The sequence below is a fragment of the Artemia franciscana genome, chromosome 7, assembly GCF_032884065.1.
Source record: "Artemia franciscana chromosome 7, ASM3288406v1, whole genome shotgun sequence".
In the NCBI taxonomy this organism is placed as follows: Eukaryota; Metazoa; Arthropoda; class Branchiopoda; order Anostraca; family Artemiidae; genus Artemia; species Artemia franciscana.
Window position 1 is genome coordinate 46,502,326 of NC_088869.1, and position 20,623 is coordinate 46,522,948.

The following is a 20,623-nucleotide window of genomic DNA, read 5'->3' on the forward strand; positions in this document are numbered from 1 at the left end:
CAGCCCCTATCATATACGGAGTAATTTCTGTTCGTTTTAAGTTTTAATGTTGCTCCTTACTTTCAGTTAAAAAAAATTATTTTTTTTATTTATTTCAGAATAGCGCGACTCATTTTTTCCGCCGATTGATTAGCTTTCGTCATAAATTAATACAGAAGTAAAAAGTGGGGCTATTTCAAAATGTAATGGGGAAATATATAATGGGCTATAAACTGTCGCTTAAAGAGGGGCGAGGGGTGGGGTATAGCGAAGCATTCGCTCTTGGGAATAGTATAAGTAGCTACTTATGGTTGTTTTAAGTTCTTTTCTGAATTTTTAGGCCTTCCTTCAAATGTGCCCCTCTCCTTATTTTTTACCAAAAATATAATTTAAAAGATCTACTGTTTAATACTGTAAAAACTTTAGCGTAAAGAGCGGGGGTTGAGGAGGGAACAGCCCCTTTCATATACTGGGTAATTTCTGTTCGTTTTAAGTTTTAATGTTACTCCTTCCTTTCATTTAAAAAAATCGTTTTTTATTTAATTTCTGAATTTTTTTTTAGTTAATCCATGTTTTGATTTCGGCTCTGCGCAGATGAATAATTAAAACGAAATTTGAATTTTTATTTTTTTGGCTAAACGGCTTTCTCATAATTTTGATCGAACGATTTTGAGAAAAATGAGCGGGGAAGGAGGCCCAGCTGCTCTCCAAGTTTTTGCTACTTAAAAAGGCAACTAGAGCTTTTAGTTTTTTACGATTGTTTTCATTAGTAAAAGATACGTAACTTACGAATTAGCTTACCTAACGAACTTCTATATTCCCAGGCATCTATTACGTATATAAGGGGGGCTCGCCCACTTGTCAATACCTCGCTCATTACACTAAAGCTTAAATTTTGTCCTAAATCCTTAAGAATGACCCCTGAATCACAAAGGCCGTAGAATAAATAATTGAAATTACTAAAAAATACTTTAGCGTAAAGAGTGAGAGATTAGGAGGAAATGAACCCCTTATATGTGTAATATTTGTTGTTCTTTTTAAGTTTCACCACTGGTCCTTACTTTCAGTTGAAAACACTTTTTCATATTTATTTTTTCATTATTTTTTTAAATCATGCTAGAAAATCCTGCCCCCTCCCATTCATGGAAAATTTTCCTCCCTATGACAAATTCCTCTATGGAAAGTTTCCCCAACATAACCTCCTCTTCTCAACCCCTCCTTCCAACCAAAAAATCCCACTGAAAACGTCTGTACACTTCCCAATAATCATTACTATGTGCAAACACTGGTCAAAGTTTTTAACTTGCAGCTTCTCCCATGGGGACTTTGGGGGAGTAAGTCGTCCTGAAAGACATAGTTATAAGGTTTTTCAACTATGCTGAATAAAATGGCTATATCAGGATTTTGATGGCGCTAGAACTTTTCATTTCCATTTGAATGAGCCCTCTCGCAAAATTTTAAGACCACTGGGTCGGTACAATCACCCTTGGAAAAAAGAATTAAATAAATAAACACGCATCTGGGATTTGTGTTTTGGCAAAATATACAAAATTCTACATTCTTGTAGATAGGAGCTTGAAACTTGTACAATAAGGTTCTGTGATACGCTGAATCTGATGGTGTTACTTTCTTAACTTTCTGTTTTGGGATGAAAATATCTTTAAAAGTTATCGAACATTCTTTCTCTATAGCAGAAAAGACAATTATCAAGAATTAATAAGGTACAAGTTGTATTAATTGCAACCCAGAATAATTCCCCATCCTAATAATTTTGATAGCAGTAAATCAATGACGTAAAATGAAAGACAAAGAAAAAACTTACATGTGGCGAATCACGAGCTTTTCATAATTCTCAAAAAGGTAAGGCAGATCCACAATCCAGCGTGAGCCTTTTAGAAGGTCTGACCCCAAATTTCTTCCAGAAGTGATAACTTTCAACACAAAAGGGGAATTTGTTCCAATTCCTTCGGAACTTGATTCGTCGTGAACCGAAGCATCCGTTAAGTCTTCTAACATATATTTTGGTAAACGCGGTCTGCCTCTAGCCCGATAATCTAATTTCAACTTTTCACGATGGGCCTGCACATTTGGCAAATGGAGCCCTCGTATATTTCTTTTTTTTTCCCATGTTACTGTGGTCAATAACAAGAACTATATAAGAACTTTATTAGGGTTTTGACCATTTTTATCGGGGTTCACTTACTAAAGGGTTGAATTGTTTCTTGGAAAGGCCTTGGACTTGAGACTGGTCATTTGACTGCTTTAGTATGGGTAATTTTTATTGGGGTTTATTTACCAAGGGGTGGGATTGTTTCTTGGAAAGGCCTTGGACTTGAGACTGGTCATTGACTGCTTTTGTAGTTTGCTTTGGTAGTTCTACAGCAAGACTCGGGTTTTGCTATAACAAATTTAAATATTCTGGGGACATTTTGTTTCGTTCATTGGTTATTTTGTTTCATTCATTAGTTATTAATTAGCTTGTTTTATATATTTTTTATTCTTATTTCAGTACGAAGATTATGCAAAATTGTACTTATACTACAATACATAAATTTGTCCTGAATTTATTTTAATTAAACCAAAACGATAGATCAATCTTTTTAAAATAAAACCATTGCTTCTTATTCGGCCCTTGTGCTGTGTTCAATTTATCTCTAGGATTAGACGCAGCTTATCCTTAATTATTTATACAATACAATTTTCTTATATATTCATTAACCGGCAGTTTGGTGTCTGCACCTTACTTCTTCTCTAGACTCTGTTTAAACAGGTTAGAACTAAATAATGCTTGACTGAATCGCTCCTGAACAATCCGAGTGGTTAGCCCCTTGGTGTAATTTTTGCATTCTTAGATGCTCCGATTACAGCTCAATCTAACCTTTTGAGGGGAAATTTTGATTTCGGAACACAAATATGTAAAGTATTTGAAGGGACTGCAGCCAGGAGGTATATATTATAGAAAAAAGCTTCTTATTGATGAATAGAAAATTTTTTGCTCTATTTTTTGATACCCCACAACAACAATGTCAAGCATAGCAATCTAGAATGCAAACCCGAAACAGGTTTTATAATTATTTTGGAATTATAAAAAAAATAATTGTCGGCTTTAAGATTTGATTATGCCAAAATATTCATCAGATTTTTTTACTTCTATTGACATAAAACCGCCAAAATCACTAATTCAGGAACGTCAGGCAAACTCCAAATGTTTAACATGGGAGGTATAGGAAGATTCTTTGCGAGTCCGTCCAGCCTTAACTCAGATCGGAACGCTTAACAATAGTAATGACGTGATCGCTATTCATTCAACCTTTTAAAGTCCAAAACCAACTTTCAACCTTCACATTTTCAATTGGTTCTAGTTAGCTATTTTTCATATTTTGTCAGCAGATAGTTTATGAAAAATATATTAAGGGGCTGGAAGGAGAGAACGAAATTTTCTATTCTTCCCTTATTTTGATCGTTTCTTCTACACTGGAAAAGGCTAGTATGTCAATTTTAAGACAAAATATAGTACCATAGTCGAGAAAACATCCTTTGCATTGCTTAAACAGCATTACTTTTCCCCTCTCTTATTTTTTCTTTTTTTGAGCCATTAGTTTTCTAGTTTTGGGGTCTGCTTTTATTTTTTTTTTTTTTTTTTGTTTACTTTTAATGTTTTGATAAAGATTACAACGGAGAGCTCTGCTCTCCGTTTTAATGTTTATGGAGAGCTTGCTGTATTGAGTCGAGTCAATAAATTCATTCAATTCACCCTCTCGACACTCTTGGATGCACATAGGGGCTTTTAAGTCGGTTTAAGAGCCCCCTCAAAGTATCTTGAAAGTTTAAACTTAATACCCATAATCATTCCTATTGCAGATAGGCCCTTTTGACAACCTGGACGCACTTAGTTTGTTTTGATTTAATGTAATATTTCCGTCAACATGCTCAGAAGTTTTGACTCAATAAACCTAACCGCTCCTTATTGCAGATAAGCCCTTTTGATAACCTTGGAAGCGCAGGGTGTTTTTTTTGTGGTTCAGTATCTCGGACAACATGCCCCGAAAGAGTTCAGCATAAAATCCACAGCTGTTCCTGGGATTTTGCTCAGCTGCCCTTTTGACACTATGGATACGCATAGTGTCTTTGGTTTTTGTTTTACACCCCATTCAACTCTCCCTTAAAGTTTTAACTTAATAACCTATTCTGATCCGGAGATATTGCATCTATGCCATCTTCATCGCCGGGATGCACTTAACCTTTTTTTTATATTTTGTTCAGTAGCTGTAGTAGCAGCAGCAGTGGTAGTGTAAGTAGTGTTAGCAGTAGTACTATTAGTTGAAGCAGTAGTAGTAGTAGTTGTTGTTGTTGCTGTTTCTGTTGTAGTTGTAATAGTAGTAGTAGTAGTAGCAGGAGTAGAAGCAGCAGTTGCAGTCGTAACTGAAATAGTAACACCTGTAGTCGCAGTCGCAGTAGCAGTAGTCGTTAGTAGTAGTCATCGTAGCGGTAGCCGGAGTAGTAGTAATCATAGTAATAGTTGTCGTGGTAGTAGTAATAGTCATAGCAGTCGCAGTCGTACTAATAGTAGTCGTAGTAGTAGTCGTGATATTAGGGCTCGTAGTAGTTGTAGCGATGGTAGTAGTAGTATTAGTCGCAGTAGCGATAATCGTAGTATTAGTAGTTGTAGTCGCAGTAGTAATAGCAGAATGCGCATAGTGTCTTGGTTTAGTTCAACATGCCCTGAAAGTTTCAACTTGATACCCTAAGTCATTCCTGAGATATTGCTGACACGCCCTTTTGACAACCTGTATTCATATGGTGAGTTTTAATTTAGATCAATACCCTTCCCCCCCTCGTCCAAATTTCCTTGAAAGTTTCATTTTAATGCCTCGAGCCTTTTGGGAGATATACTCGGAGACATCAAAAATGGCTCCATTTCCCAATAACGAAACCTAAATGAAAACAATGGGCAACTTTCATAATTTAAAGCTCTTGCCCCAAGAGTTGTGGTGAATTATGTCATCCCCGGAGGCATAGTTATTTGATCTTTCAACTATGGGAGATAGCTGGTTCCCCTCCAATCACTTGGTTCTTAAAAAAAGCCATTTAGAACTCCTTCCATACAAAGTGTCCTGGGAAATAAAAAATAATAATAATGCATTGAAGCACCGATAGCCTACAATTTATCGTGTCAAAAAGCAGTTTCGGTGTAACTAAAGGCGGAAATACTTTCGGGAAAAAAAGGCCTGATAACTGTTGAAAAAATATTTATTTAGCCTCTCAATCTAAGAGGCTACTCAGACGCTAAACACCTCTCTAAACATGTATTCAGTCCATAAAAGTCGTACTTTTTTAATAGACCGTTGTCCAGTAAAAGTAATGGCTATAGTGCCACGCATAGCTATGCACCAGCTATCATGGGGATACCGTTGGATTCTATAGGATTGGGGCCACCTCAGACCTCTAAAGCGCGTTTTCAAGTCCATATTTTTGAAATCTTTATGAGAGGAGCTTCAGATTAGTTGGGTGAATGTGAATTTAACCCTTTGTTATATAACCCGGTAGTCTAATTAGAAAAACTCTATTTTATTTTCAGGACAGTAGTGTTAGTAACATAGATACAAATTTGACATCCTTATTTGGGCACTAAAGCCTGCCTATACTAAACTAGAGCATTGACCTACTTACATAACCAGCCGTCTATACAGGTATCTGCCACTTTTGGGCGAATGCCCTACATATTCCTGCCTGGACATGATTGGCGAATATTTGATCTTCATTGAATAAAAGCAATGTCCGGTTATTACAATGCTTAATATTCAAGTCATGACAATTATATGACTAAATATTTTGTTGTTTGAGAATACTGTTTAGTATTTAGGTATGCATAAGGTTGAAAAAAATAAAGTTGTATATATTTTAAGCAATGGTACGAAAGCCCTTGGTTATCCATGTCCCAACCTCCAAGGGCCCCAATGGCCCTCCCTGACACTCTCCCTCTTCTATTGGACTTAGAATTTTTTGCACTCACATTTTTCTTGGACTCAAAAAATTGTTTGACTTAGAATTTTTGAATAAGTGCTGTGTTAAGAGAAAACATACTGAAATATTTTATTGAACGGATTCAAAGCATTCATTTTTTGGTATGATATTCAACATGTCTTTATCTCAATTAAAAATATTTTATGTATTACTTTGTTCTGTGTTCATTATTTTTAGGGTACGCTAGCAACTCGGAGGTTTAGAATGTTTGTTAAAAAGTCAGAGATGTAAGATAAGGAATTTTCAGAGACATAGATGCTACTAGCAGGCTCATAGGAGGTATATTAGAATCTGAGATAGATTAACAAGGCTTTTACCAAAGTTACAAACACACCGTCAGACAAACAAAGACGCAGACATGCACACAGAGAGAGAGAGAGAGAGAGAGTCAAACACCCGCAGCCACTCAGACACACGAGCATAGTGAGAGAGACAAGCAAACAGAATCTCAGACACACAGGCATAGTAAGAGAAAGAGAGAAACAAAAAACACCTACAAACAAACAGATTCAGAACTACAAACAAAAAAAGGCAGACACTGGGACAAGCAAACACCCGCTCAGACACACGGGCACAGAGAGTTTGAGAGATATGCAAATACACACTCAGACACACAGGAATATGAGACAGACAAGCATACAGCCAATCAGACACACAGGTATAGTGAGAGAGAGAAACACAAACACATACAAACACACAGAGTCAGACACGCGAACACACAAAGACAGACATGGAAACATGCAAACATCCGTTCAGACACACATGCATAGTGAGAGAGACTGGCAAACATCCGCTCAGACACGTAGGCATAGTCAGAGAGAGAGAGACAAAAATACCTACAAACATACAGAGTCAGATACACAAACAAAGACAGGCACAGAAACATTCAGCTAACCACTCAGATACACAGGCATAGTGAGAGAGAGAGAGAAAGAGATTGAGAGAGAGAGAGAGAGAGAGAGAAACATGCAAACGCCGGCTCAGAAACACAAGCATAATAATACACGGAAGCAAACAGCCACTCAGATAAACAGGTACGGTGAGAAAGACAAAACACGAGATACACACACACACACACAAACAGACACGAAAACGTGCACACCCGCTCAGATACACAGGCATAATGAGATAGACAAGCAAACAGCTGCTCAGACACACAGGTATAGTGAGAAAGAGAGACATAAAACTTCAAACGTACAGTTAGACACACAAACACACAACGACAGACCGGAAATTTGCAAAATCCCGTTCAGACACACAGGCACAGTGAGAGAGACAAGCAAACAGCCGCTTAGACACACGGGCATAGTGAGAGAGACAAGCAAACAACTTCTCAGACCCACAGGCATACTAAGAGTGAGAGAGGCAAAAACACCTACAAACACACAGAGTCACCCACACAAACACACAAAGATAGACACGGAAACATCCAAACATCCGCTAAGACACACAGCCACAGAGAGAGAGATAGAGAGGCAAACATCCGCTCAGACAGACAGGCTTAGTTAGAGAGAAAGACAAAAACAACTAAAAATACACAGAGTCAGACACCCAAACACACAAGTTTAGACACGGAAACCTGAAAACATCCACTCAGACACGCAGACATAGTGAGAGATAAAAGCAAGCAGCCTCTCAGACGCACAGGCTTAGTGAGAGAGGGAGAGAGAGAGAGAGAGAGAGAGAGAGAGAGAGAGAGAGAGAGAGAGAGAGAGAGAGAGAGAGAGAGAGAGGGAGAGAGAAACACCTACAAACACATAGAGTCCAACACAAACACAAAGCAAACACCTGCTTAGACACACAGGAACAGTAAGAGAGACAATCAAACAGCTTGTCAAGTTCTACCTGCACATAACTAAATAGCTTCATTAAAGTTAGGTTCTTTTAGGTTCACTTAGCCTGGCGCGCCAGCTAAGTGGACCGAAACAAACCGCATTAGAATGAAGTAATTTGAAAAAGGGTGGGCATTGTAGGTTGGCTGCAGGTATCCGCGCACAGGTAGAAGTTGACTGGCTGTTTGCATATTTCTCTAACTGTGCATGTGTGGCTGGGCAGGTATTTGCTTATCCCAGTGTCTGTCTTTGTCTGTTTGTATATCTGAATCTGTGTTTTTGTATGTGTTTTTGTCTCTCTCACTCTCTGTGCCTGTGTGTCTAGGTGGGTGTTTGCTTGTCCCTGTGTCTGTCTTTGTCGGTTTGTATGTCTGAATCTGTCTGTTCGTATGTTTTTTCTCTCTCACTCTCTTTGCCAATGTGTCTAGGTGGGTGTTTGCTTGTCCCAGTGTCTGTCTTTGTCTGTTTTTATGACCTAATCTGTGTGTTTGTATGTTTTTCTGTCTCTCTCACTCTCCGTCTGAGCGAGTTTTTGCTTGTCCTAGTTTCTGTCTGTCTGATTGTTCTTCTGAATCTTTGTGTTTCTATGTGTTTTTGTATCTCTCACTCTCGGTGCATTTGTGTCTGGGCGGGTGTTTGCTTGTCCTAATCTTTGTCTGTTTGTATGTCTGAATCCGACTGTTTGCATGTATTTTTGTCTCTCTCACTCTCTGTGCCTGTGTGCCTGGGTGGATGATTATTCAATTCAGTTCAATCATATATATTTAAACAAAAACACATAATTACATGTACATAATCTGCCAGGAAAGCACAAAAGTGCTTGATTAGGGCAAAAACTTCACTAAAGAATAATTAAGCAATCAACTAACAGAAACAACAAATCAACTGAATTTATCAAAAAAAGAAAAAAAGAGAAAAAATAGGGGGTGACGAAGAGAAAGAAAAGAAAAAAATAAAAATAAATGAAAAAGACCGAAAAGAGGAGGACCGCACGATATTCAAATCTAAACAGTATTTCTGTAATGACCCTTCACTGCTCGCTTGAAGGTAATAAGGTTATTTGAGTTCCGTATTTCCAAGGGGATGGAATTCCAGCTAGCTGGTGCAAAAAATATAATTAAAAAAGAAGCTCTTTTTTTGTTGATGGTGTCTTGTTGACAATGTCACATGAATTTCGCGTTTCATAAGTATGCAAATCTTGATTTAAAGTGAATAAATTTTCAAATGACAATGGAAGGAGGTTGTTAAAATATTTAAAACAAAAAGTTACAATCTGAAAATCCTTAGTCTTTGACACATCAAATATTTTAGTAAGTTTGAAATGGAGGTTAATGTTATCTGAATGCTGAAGAGGTGATATAATTTCAATGGCTTTATTTTGGATGATTTGGATTCTCTTGTAACATGAGATGAAGTTGCTTGCCCATATAGAACATCCATAAGCCAAATGGGGAGGAAAAATAGAAAGATAAATCATTTTCAGGATTTTTTAAGGGAAACGGAATTTAAGACGGCGGATAATTCCAAGGGACCTTGAAAGTTTGTTACCATCAATTTAGCCTGTTCATTCCACGAAATATTCTCATCAATAGTAAATCCAAGATATCTACAGGTTTTTACCCTATTTATAATATTATTTTTTACAATTAAATTGAGGTCTTTTTAGACTGATCCGATTCTAGAAAATAAAATATAATTTGTTTTACCATAATTTAGTGTCAAATACTGTGAATCAGCCCACGATATAAATTCAGCCAGAGCAATTTCGATTTTTTTAAATAAAGACGGTAGATTTTCACATGCAACAAAAAGAAGTATCTATGTCTCTGGAAATTAATTTTCTTACATCTCTGACTTTTTAATAGACATTCTAAACATTCGAGTTACTAGTACCCTAAAAATAATGGAAGTATAACAAAGTAATGTATAAATTATTTTTATTGAAATAAAGACATGTAGAATATGATAATAAAAATGAAAATGAATGCTTTGAATCCATTCCATGTAATACTTTGTTTTGTTTTCTCTTAGCATAGCACTTATTTAAAAATTATTAGTCCAAAAATTATATGTCCAAAAAATTCTAAGTCCAAAAAAGGGGGCTAAAACTAAAAAGAAGGCTGGGACATGGATGACCAAGGGCTGTCGTATTATTGCGTAAAATATATACAGCTTTATTAGTTTCAATTTGTTGCATACCTCAATACTAAACAATATTGTCAAACGACAAAATATTTATTCACATAATTGTCATGACTTGAATTTTAAGTATTTTAATGATTGGTTATTGCTTTTATTCGATGAAGATAGAATATTTGCTAATCATGTCCTGACAGGAATATATATATGTCATTAACCCAAAAGTGTCGGATACCTGTTTGGGCGGCTGGTTATGTAAGTAGGTCAATTTTCTAGTTTGGAATAGGCAGACTTTAGTGCTCAAGTGAGAGTGTAAACTCTGTATCCATGCTACTTAACACTACTCACAACCAAGTGCACTAAGTTTGCCGTCTTTCTCAAAGCAACGTCCTTCAGAAGTTAAACTTTAATTTAAAGAGTGGGGGTTAGTTCCTCTCCCTCATATTTCAGGTAGAAAGATAATTAAAAATATATATAAAGAATTAATTTCAAACTTTAAACCAACATAAACTATTCTGTACTCTAGATACATTCTAAGACCACACTGGCTATACATGAGATTTGAAACCAAGAAAGGAAAGAATAGTTGAAGAAACGAGTATTTCGTCTTCATATTTTGCTACTGGCTGACAAAATACTCGTTTTTTCAACTATCCTTTCCTTTCTTGGTTTCCGACGTCTGTACTCTAGGGCGTGTGTCCCCCTCCTCAATCCTCCATTCTTTGCACTAAAGTTTTGTATAGTTTTACTAGTGCTTTGTTGACAAAATATTTGAGAGCAATAAATATAGTTAGTGGCTTGTCGTAATTGTTTTATTTATGGATTGTCTTTCAAAATATTTAAACCTAAAATTTTATTCCTTTAAGCAGACTTGTGTAAAAAACACTTTTTATCCTATTTCAATCTTCCTAGGATTCGAGGAATAGTTCTTGAAGCTTTGGGAGCGAAATGTTAATCTTTAGCATAAAGAGTGGGGATTGAGGAGGGCTCTTCAATCCTTATATTCAGAGTAATTTTCCTTAGTCTCAAGTTTGTACATCGCTCTTTGTTTTCATTTGAAAAAACACTTGCTATCTTTTTAGTTATTAAAACGTGGGCAATTTATGCAATTTGATCGCATTCTAAAATAGTGTTGTTTATTTTTTATGCAACTACTGCCTACTAATGTGCCTACGAAAATAACTTTCTTTTGTAAAATATTTTTTGACCAGGATATTATTGTTCTGTTTCCAAAAAGTTTCAAGGGCATTTGGGAAGATTAAAGTGATCATCAATTCTTTTCCTTATTGTCTTGGATTCTCTGAACTGGAAGGAAAACTTCAGTATTCTATTGAACAAATAGTCTTTGGAAAAAAGAAAAGTTATGTATAGAAAGAGTTGTTTCCATAAGATTCTATCTTGATGACAGTGTTCCTTCGTCGATTACTTTTTGGAATGGAACTTTTTGTTCTTTTTTCTGCTCTCGAAGAAGAAAAAAACAATTTTGAAAATAAACTTTTCAATTTTCATATCCCACAATCGGTCCCGTTGAATGGGAGTAGCGCAAGCGGCTTTTCCCTCTGTGAGAGCATGACTCTTGACTCCACAAAAGTAATTTTGAAAAATTAACTTTTAAGTTTGGGAGCTCCTATGGTTTAAAGGCATCAAAAAGCTGTAAAAAAGGATATATATAAATTTTATTTTGGCCTGTACTTACGGATAAGGCGATCTTTCTCTCGGGGAATGTTTCACAGTCTTGGCTTTGGAAAAGGGTCCCACCATTAGCCCTAGACGAGCTAAATAACAAATTTTGCACAGACTTAGAATTCCGTATCATCTTCAAGTAGAATATGGGCCATAGCCTTTCCTTCAATCCACGGCTTACTTATAGTAGACTTGTATATAACCGCTGTTTTATTGTTGCTTTTTCCCTATGACAATTAGGAGCTTTTACTCATACTGCTAAGGATTAAATGATGAGCTTGTCGACTACGTTGACGCAGAAAAAAATCAGTTAGAAGCATGATCTTACTCCAAACTTTAGTTGTACTGATAACATCTAAAATTATATGCCTCCCTACCCTGGTTTAAAATTGCGTTTTATACATCTTCCATGATGTTTTGTTAAGACTCCAGTCAAATTTAGAGGGTCAGGCTACTAGGAACTTTAAAGATAAATGTTCTGGCTATCCTAGACTACATTGGAGCTACTGTTGCCCATTATAGTATTACTTTTTGTTCAAGATAGTCCCTTAACACTACTTTGCATTAGTGTGATCTAAGGCTATTCATTTGGATAATACAACTTTGAATCTTCCTCCAAATGAGCATTCTTTGAATATTTGATACGATAACCCCCGCAAATAAAGGAAACAAAAAATAAATCACTAAAAGATACAAAATATCTTATTTTTGTGGGAATAGGGACCAGAAACCTCTGTAAGACGATACTCTGATAAGCTGAGCTTGTGGTTTAATTTTCATCGAAATTACTTCTCTTTTTGAGATGTTTCCACCCTTTTTCGAAAATCAGGCCAAATTTTCTCAGGCTTGTAGCTCATGGTGAGTACCTTATAACTAAATGAATTTTAAAGATTTAGAATTACCATAAATATCAATTATTTTCATAAACATTTTTTTTCAAGGGAAATTAAGGATCAACATTAAAACTTGAAACGAACACGTTTAGTGTTTTAAGTTTAATGTTATTTAGCCTCCGTACTACGGGCCATGGAGCCTTATGGAGACCATTGGAATAGTGCTCTTGTAAAAATTTGTTGTAATAATAAAAGGAACTGAACTGAACTGAAATTATTCCGTATATGAGGGGAGCTACCCATTCCTTTACCCTCGCTCTCTATGCTAAAGTGTTAAATCTCTTTAAAAAATACTTTACAATCATATTCAAGGGCACTTGCGTTTCAGTAGTCTTTCTTAAAGAATTTTTGCAATGGTTCAAACTTTATTGAAAGAGTAAGGTCTGAGGAAAGGACTGCCTCCGTCATATAAGGAATAATTTCTGTCCGTATGAAGTTTTAATGTTGCTACTTCCTTTCAGTTGAAGAAATCTTTTTGTTTTTTAATTTATTTAGTTCTGATCGTATTGCAGGTCATGCCAAGAAGTTTCCTTCCCTCCCTCTCCTTGCACAATTTCCGCGGGAAAATTTTTCCTCTGCGGAAATTTTTTTCCGTGGGAACTCCCCCCTCCCTCCACCCCAAAAAAATATGTATATTTCCAAATGACAAATACAATATGTGAACAGTGGGTAAATTTCGTAACCTACAACCCTTTCCCCAGGGACTATGGGGCTTCGTGTAATCCCCAAAGGTATAGCTGTTATTCCTTTCAACTATGTTGAATTAAATGGCTATCTCAAAATTTTGATTGGTAAGGTGGGATCAAAATTTTGATCGGATAAGGGGAAAGGTGGCGTGGGAGGCTGCTATTCGCTGTCAAATTTTTTGTCACTTAAAAAGGGCACCAGAAATTTCGATTTCCTTTCTAATGAGCCCTCTCTCGATCTTCTAGAAATATTGTCTTGATACAGTAACCTTTGGGTAAAAAAGAGGAAAAACACGCATCCGCGATCTTTTCTGGTGAAAAATACAAAATTGCACATTCTTTAGATAAGAGCTTGAAATCTCTTCAGTAGGACGCTCTAGCATCCTGAATCTGATGGTGTGATTTTCATTAATATTACTTGACGTTTTATGGGTATTCTCCCCTTTTTTCTAAAATCAGGCAAAGTTTCTCAGGTTTTTTGGCTCTCAATGGATAACATTAATACTAATGAATTTTATATGTTTGGAATCCAGTTATTTAAGTTTATACTGTTTTTTAAGGTTTTGATAACTACTTGGCCGAGTCGTTGCTTGCTTACTGTTTGATTATTATCAAAACGCCTTAGAGATTTAGTTACTATATGCTTCGTACAAGCTCCTTTGCGAGCTCCTTACTTACAGTCTGCTCTCACATACTTTTTGAAAAGTGAAATGGCTGGATAAAAAAAAAACAAATAGAAGAACATGCACTCAAACATTCAATTGAAGATGTATTTGATTTTAGGTGTATTAAGCTGCTAATTTCCTGCTTCATTTTGATTCACTTGACTACTTCCTTTTGAAAAAAATCACTTTTCTTCCTTGTGATAAAATTAATGTGAATAAATTCGCCAGTAATTCGCCATGAATTGTGCGTACATAAACTCTTTTTTTCTATCTTATTCAGTGAAAACTCTTTATGGATGTATTTTTCAATTTGTAAGACCTGTGGTACACCTTTTTTTCTCCTTCACTGAAAATCCAATATGGCCTTTATCATCAAACGCAAGGAGGTCCAATGAAACGTCGGCATTTCTAATCACGTATGAGTTTCGATGAATTTTCTTCTGATAATTTATGCTCGAGCAATATTGCATCTAGTTATTAATGAGTCCTACCTGTATAAATAATGCTTCAGAATCAGAGAACTCTAAGAACATCATAGTAAGAATAATTTTTTTTTGAACTTGCTAAAATAAAAATGACCTAGCTCATTTTATTTGAAAACCGCCGTCAGTTCCCTTTGCAAGCCCCTTTGTTAGGATTGTGCTTCATCTGCTTCAATCAATGCAAACCACGATAAATAAAATTAACCAGTGACAAGTTTTTCATATATATAAAAAAAAACTTGTTATGCTGTAAATAAATATACTATACCAGTCGTTGCAATCCTTGAGGTGGTTGCACTGGAATGAAAGTAGGTTTTTGTCTCAGTGGATATAGGTGTCGTGGTGACCTCGAACAAACTAATAGTGCAATAAGTTCGTGAGAAATTAACAAGATTTGAACGATTACGTGCTACTAAAAAATGGATTGGAAACGTTGTCTGGACGTCTAAAATGGTGAAGCTTTCATCAGAAATATGAAAAAGTTAATTGAAATAAAAAACAAATTCATTGGTCAAATATATTAAAAGGATAAGATGTTTGTTTCAAATTTGGTTCCGAAGTTGATCGGATCCATACACTTCTACAGGGATGATATAATTTATTTTAGGGGAATATTTCAGGAAAAAGATCGAGACTAGAAAAAGAAACAGAAAAAAGATATATTAATAGATTGTGAAAATAATCAAAAAAAAGTATTGCGCTATTTTTATGTAGTAGAGAAATTGTCATCAAGAAAAATGTCCTTTTTCGCTTTCATAACTACTTTAGGAGCTCTTTCATTCTTCAGCGAAAAATTGCATGTCGGGGTGGCGCATTTTATTCCTGTATCTTTATTTACTCCTAAGTAATTATTCATAATGCCGACTTTGGTGTGAGGGAGTGGGGTGTTTTTCGAACATTTAATTTTTTTATGTGTATGTACTTAACTGCTTACAGAATTAACATGCTCAATCAACCAAACAGAGAGTAAAATACCACGTTTTGAGTAAATCGTAGTATTGACAATTTAATTTCTATTCAAGTATGAATAGATTACATTATTGGTCCCTAAAATGTTTAAGGGAAGCGAAAGTACAACCCATGGTTTTCGTTATCATTTATCTACATTAGATATTAAAAAATTTCTTTTCTGCGCTTTGTTTTAGTAATTCTAAAGACTTTTGGATATAGAACAAAATTTACCGTTTTTGCTTATTCTGACGTAAAAACAATCCTTGTCTTATAAGCTTTTACGAAAGAACGTAATAGATACCGAATGTCTATAAATTCACGTTAGCGTGACGAAAGCATTGCTTAGAGGAGATAGATACCCTGAAATAGGGATTCAATATTCAAATTCATCTTGCTATTTTTGGGACCTTTTGAATTGTCCCTGCTTTCGTTCGGAAACCAATAAATCATTGTTATATGTCGCCCCCACATTTCTTTCTAAGTGAAATAACATTTTCAGTGAACCGTTAGAATGGTCCCAAAAGATTAGAAACTATGGAAAATGACGTAGAAAACAAGAGACAGAGTTTATAAAGTCAATTAGTTGAGTAGCAACCGAAAGAGGACCCAAGTTCATTTAATTAATTTTGAGAAGCCAGATTATTGAAAAACATGTCATCCAGATTTTAGGAGATAGCAATCAACTCAACATTTGAAAACTGTATCTATTAAATAGTAACTTCCATCATTAAAATTTAATCATACCTTATAAAGCTTTTGACTTGATGCTCGCATGATGTAAATTGTGACGGAATTGTCACGCAGCAGTACGTAAAATAGATGAAGAGTGAATTCCGTGATGAGAAGTGCTAGAGCACCAGTCAAAGTTCTATAGTAAAAGAACATCTTTTCATATTTTCAAATTATCGGATTGTCCAAAACATTTATTTATTTATTTCTATGACATGTTCCTAATGATTCAGTATTAATGTTACGCTTTCGTTAAATGATATTGTTTCTTTGAAGTTTTAATTTTTGATTTCTTTGTTGTTTTTTTTTTGTTTAAGCTTATTATTTTCGTTTTTGCTTCTTTTTGACTTTCTTTTCGCAAGTTTATTCTTTTACGCCGGTTGGTGATTTTTTTTTTTATTATTTATGAATCAAAAATATGAAATGTTACTTCTTAGGTGAAATCAACCTTAATTCAGTTAGGTATGGTAGAGGATGTTTCTTGGAAATGTTAAAATGAAATAGAATAATGCAAAAAGATTTGAATGGATAGATCCATTTTTTGACGAATCTGCCTTATTTTTTAAAGATTTATTACCCCGAGGAACCTTGTACAGTTGCTCTTTCATTCCTTTTAGGTGCATCTTTGCTTGCTTTTTTAACCGCTACAGGAACTGGTCAGATCCAGAGCTGCACAGGGGCTGCAGATCATGAACATAGTAGATTTCGTATGCCACTAGTTCGAGACCCCTCCCAGGGCTACTGCTACATTTGATTAGGGGTAGTAATTGGTCATTCTGTGTCTTATAAATTATTGATTTTTGTTGAATTCTTGTCTGTGCTGTTGGCCAACCACTCGTTGATTAGAATATAATTTTATTAAACATTAAATATTCCAAAGGGGGGACACTAGCAAAGATTTTTTGAGACATGTTGCTTATACCGTGAGACGACGCAACAGATAGAAATTCTGAAAATTATTCGTAAGGCAAGTTTACGCTGAAAAGTGGGGAAGAAAGGAACAAATACCTGTTAGGAAATAATGATATTCTATGAGAAAAGGCTAGGCTAGTGCGGAAAAATCAAAACAGCCTAAGTTAGGCCAGTCAAATGTCATGCAAATACATATAACTAATATGATAAACAAAATTAAAAGTGAGAAGTAAAAGGAGATGAATATGTAAATTAGTAGGTAGCAGAAGAGTTGAGTGATAAGTAGTAGAAAAAAACGGAAAAAAGACGATTTTATGTGTCAAAGATATAGTCAGGAGAACAATAGATGTGAAACGAAAACAACAATACCATTGGAGGATGTGAAAATTACCACACCTGGTGACTGTCTAATCCTTAAGACTGTCTGTTTTCAAATTCCATATGCAAAAGTGATTCTTACAATTTAGACAGAACTTTGGTATTTCTCCTATAATAATAATAATAATAATAAGCGGAATAATATAGCGGAAGGCTTTGCCCTCGCAGAAGTTATGAGAGTTTTTGGTTGTATATTTTCTCAAAACCAGGAGAAATCTGTAATGATAAGGCCTTGATCATGTTAGGCAAAGAAAATCTATTTTCATAGTTGATCTCTCTCCCTTAAAATGACGCAACCCAATGACCTCTTCCCCCTTCACACTCGTCTATTTCTAACTCGATTTTTCTTGCTTTATTAGTTTGAGCTAACCCTACTCAAACAGGTCCAAGCTTAAGTTAGTTTCATGAATGTGTAGAAAATAGTTGTCAAAGCTACTATAACTTACTGGAGAAAGGGATTGCTTATATCTACTATTAAACCTCTTACTATGGCAAAATCCTCATCAATGTTAGTAGATGCCTTGCATTAGGTATAGTTGCCATAAAAGCAAAATGTACCGAAAGCACCGTTTTTCAAGGAATCCAGCATCCAACGACCTAAAAAAAAAGTGCCCAAACAGCGTAGTACTGTTCAGAGCGATGCTTATAATCAAGTCTAAATTAATGTTTTTGTTGTTGTAGGATGAGCACTTCAGCGTGGCAGAAAGCGCCGTTGTTGGTTACCCGCACGATATCAAGGGTGAGGGTGTATATGCATACATTGTATTGAAAGAAGGAGTGATTCAAGAACATAAGCAGATCATTGCTGAACTTAGATCTATAGTTAGAACTAAAATTGCGGGTCATGCTGTTCCGGAAATTATGCAGGTATTTAAAGGCTACGTTACTTTTTCCTGTTCTACACATTATATTCTCTTAACTTGCCCTACAAGTATGGAAATCTAGACCTTTTTTTGGAAGTGACGAAAATAATATTCATTAAAAAAGGGTATTGATTCGTCTGAATGTGTCTCACAAATAGGGTGTTTTTGTCACAAGGAGGAGACAGTTATTTCGCTTTTAGTTTTTCAGGACGTGTATTTGCATTCAAACCTTGCAGGAACCGTTGAATTATTATTTTTGTATTGAAGGTATCAATGAAAAGGTGCTATAGTTTAAATGAGTCGTATTTTCTGATCAGTTTCCTTATAAATTTTGTGCGATCTCGTTTGAATGTAGGAGGGTCACGGGGATCCAAATTTCCAATTTCTAATCCTAGAGACCAAAACCCTTGCGTGACTCACATTTCAGCGAAGCTCGACTTACCACCAAAATCGAACACCAATTGTGAAAATTATACTTGGTAATGACTGAGTTGTTGCTGTCACGAGCTCTTTGATAATTTTAATTATTACCTCTTAATCATTAAGGGCCATGCACTAAATAATCTCTGAATGATGGAGAATCAAGCAATGCTTCAAACTAAGAAAAAAGATTAGTTTCACGGTTGTTTTGAAACAAAATTCAGAAGTTTGTTTTATTTTTTAATGAGGCATTTGGAAATATTCAAGCTTTTTAATGGTATCCGGTTGAAAAACCATGGTTTTATTAGGTTGTTAAATTCAGGAATTACTCTGCGATCAAAACATCTCGTAAGAAAAAAGATAATCCCTAGCCAGTCCCTGTCCCAGTTTCTTTTGTTTAGTCACCCAACTTCTTCTTCCTTGGAATAAGCAGTTTGAATGTCGGCATTGTTTCCTGAGATTCGTGCAACTTTGGCCAAGAAGTTTGAGATATAGTTGTGTACATAACTGCTTTGGACAAATTTCTCTCTGTTGCCCTCATCGCCTTCTCACATCTTAATTTCACGTTCTTGAACGAAATGGCTAATGCTCAGGATATATTGGAGACACCATTGGTTCAACAAGTTGAATAGTATAACTCCTTTGGGTTTTAATGCTGCACCTAATTGTTTTATTGCTTCTTCCGAATTCTAGTAGTATCAACTCAGCATTGATCGCTGAACTATATTGCTTGGATATATTGACGCTAAATTTTTGTTCCTTATTTTCTAAAGTCTTTCTTAGAATAAAATTATTTTGGTAGAAGTTTCCATACTAAGAAATTCAAGACGAAAAAAACCAACAAATCTTAAAAAAAAAAGAAAGTCAAAATCAAGATAGAGATTTGACACCTGTGAGGCTGTACCATTCATACCCATAGGGGTTTTCAAAGAAACGCATAGAGTGCCAGTTCGCCTAATTAAAACATGGGTGATTGTTTTCTAATGGTTAGAAATTATTTCAGTTTATTAAAGTTGCCTTTTATGACATTTTTGTTTAACTTCTTTTTCTCTTTTCTCCGCAAACGTTTCCTTTACGGTCTTTTCTTACTTTGACATTAACTGTAGTCTACGGTCTTAGATATAGCCGACTCGTTTTTCTTTATTAAATAAATTCCTAAGGATTTTTCTTTCTTTTCAATTTTTCCTCATATATATTTTTAATATGAAAGCTATTTGAAATTTTTATTTTTAATTCAACAGAGATGAGTGTTTGCTTGAAAGCAAGTTTGGCTGTGAAAAAAAAAGGAAAAATGATGACTCTTTAGGTAATGTGATTAGCATTTCATTTTGTTAAAATTATATCACAGACAAGTGTCGTCAAATTCAAGTTTGCGTAAAATAAGAAAGAAAAATCAATTTGGTCATTTCATTCACAACCATAGAAAATGGCAATATTGAGTTTTAACCTTAATGGGGATTTCATTGGGAATGCATTTAGGGGAGTCCAAAATAACGATTTGAATCGGAATGTATGATAGAAAACATGGAATTGCAAGAAAATAAGTTAAACCAAGGTTTTATAAAATTATAAACTAAAGAGGAACGTATCAGATATTTTGTCAGAAAAGGTTAAGTATTTAATGCTGACGAAGAGAAGGTTGAAATTTCGAAATAGCCTCAGACTTAATGTACTGAATAAGTACTAGTAAAAACGGGAAAATCTACATCCGAAGTTCTCGGCAATACCAACAATGCAAGTTCCATTTAGATGGAAATGCCACTACTTAAAACTTACTGAAGCACTGAACCACCTGAGACCAACAGAACCTTGCGCACTCATCCTCTATCCCAACCTATTCAAAACTGTGCTTATTATCCCCTCCCCTGAATTTCCTGTTTCCTTTGAATCCTTCTTCGTGACCTATTCCCATTCCATTCGCTGAATACTGGCTTCTCCTTTGGTCCCAGATGAATTTTCGGAAAGCAAAATCTTTGGAAACTGTCTT

General features: G+C 35.4%; 1 protein-coding gene across 2 annotated transcripts in view; it reads left to right on the plus strand.

Annotated features, from left to right (window-relative positions):
- Positions 1-20,623, plus strand: part of LOC136029375 (acetyl-coenzyme A synthetase 2-like, mitochondrial) — a 260,989-nt gene that overhangs the window by 227,352 nt on the left and 13,014 nt on the right. For both annotated transcript variants that reach the window (XM_065707693.1, XM_065707694.1), the window contains one exon: positions 18,035-18,220. In XM_065707693.1, coding sequence (XP_065563765.1) covers positions 18,035-18,220 — 186 coding nt within the window. The remainder of the gene's footprint in view (positions 1-18,034; positions 18,221-20,623) is intronic.